Source organism: Citrus clementina, unplaced genomic scaffold (assembly GCF_000493195.1).
Source record: "Citrus clementina cultivar Clemenules unplaced genomic scaffold, Citrus_clementina_v1.0 scaffold_978, whole genome shotgun sequence".
Taxonomy (NCBI): Eukaryota; Viridiplantae; Streptophyta; class Magnoliopsida; order Sapindales; family Rutaceae; genus Citrus; species Citrus x clementina.
Genome location: NW_006261916.1, coordinates 1,373 through 2,278, shown reverse-complemented (window position 1 = coordinate 2,278; position 906 = coordinate 1,373). Strand labels below are relative to the sequence as shown.

The 906-nt window shown below is 40.5% G+C and overlaps 1 protein-coding gene across 1 annotated transcript in view; it reads left to right on the top strand.

The window, feature by feature from the left end:
• LOC18031180 (alpha-glucosidase) overlaps positions 1–904 on the top strand; it is a gene marked incomplete at its 3' end in the record, with an annotated part of 3,990 nt that extends 3,086 nt beyond the window's left edge. Inside the window, exons 5-6 of the mRNA XM_006419124.2 lie at positions 12–220; positions 422–904. Coding sequence (XP_006419187.2) covers positions 12–220; positions 422–904 — 692 coding nt within the window. The remainder of the gene's footprint in view (positions 1–11; positions 221–421) is intronic.
• Positions 905–906: the final 2 nt, after the last annotated feature.

Genomic DNA, 906 nt, shown 5'->3' with positions numbered 1-906 from the left:
AACGGTAAAAGACCATTTATACTTTCCCCGATCAACTTTTGTTGGCTCTGGAAAATACACAGCTCATTGGACTGGAGATAATGCCGCCACATGGAATGATTTAGCGTACTCAATTCCGTCCATCTTAAATTTTGGACTCTTTGGAATCCCAATGGTTGGAGCCGATATTTGTGGCTTTTCTGGTGACACAACTGAAGAACTCTGCCGACGGTGGATTCAAGTAAGACTCTAAAACTATGTTTAGATTTTCAGAGATTCTAATGTACTATATTCTGACACTATAAAACACGATGAAAAATGTACCAAAAAAGACACTTTTTATGAGCAGTCATATTGCTATTGCAGTGAAATTAGATTTTTATTAATTTAGTTTCTTATGAAGTGTTTATGCAGCTAATGTCAAAATATTTTCAAAATGCAGCTAGGGGCTTTTTACCCCTTCGCAAGAGATCACTCTGCTATTGGTACGATCCGGCAGGAACTCTACCTCTGGGACACGGTTGCTGCAACAGCCAGGAAAGTGCTCGGGCTTCGCTACAGGCTACTCCCATACTTTTACACACTAATGTATGAAGCACATATGAAAGGGACCGCCGTTGCACGACCAATGTTCTTCTCATTTCCCCAAGATGTAAAAACTTACAGAATAGATACACAATTTCTTATTGGCAAAGGTGTTATGGTGTCACCTGTATTGAAGTCGGGAGCAGTTTCAGTGGATGCATACTTCCCCAGTGGAAACTGGTTTGATCTTTTCAACTACTCAAATTCAGTGTCTCTAAACTCGGGAAAGCAAATAACACTAGACGCACCACCTGATCATATAAACGTACATGTTCGGGAAGGTAACATTTTGGCCTTGCAAGGAGAAGCCATGACAACTAAATCTGCACGTAAGACACCATT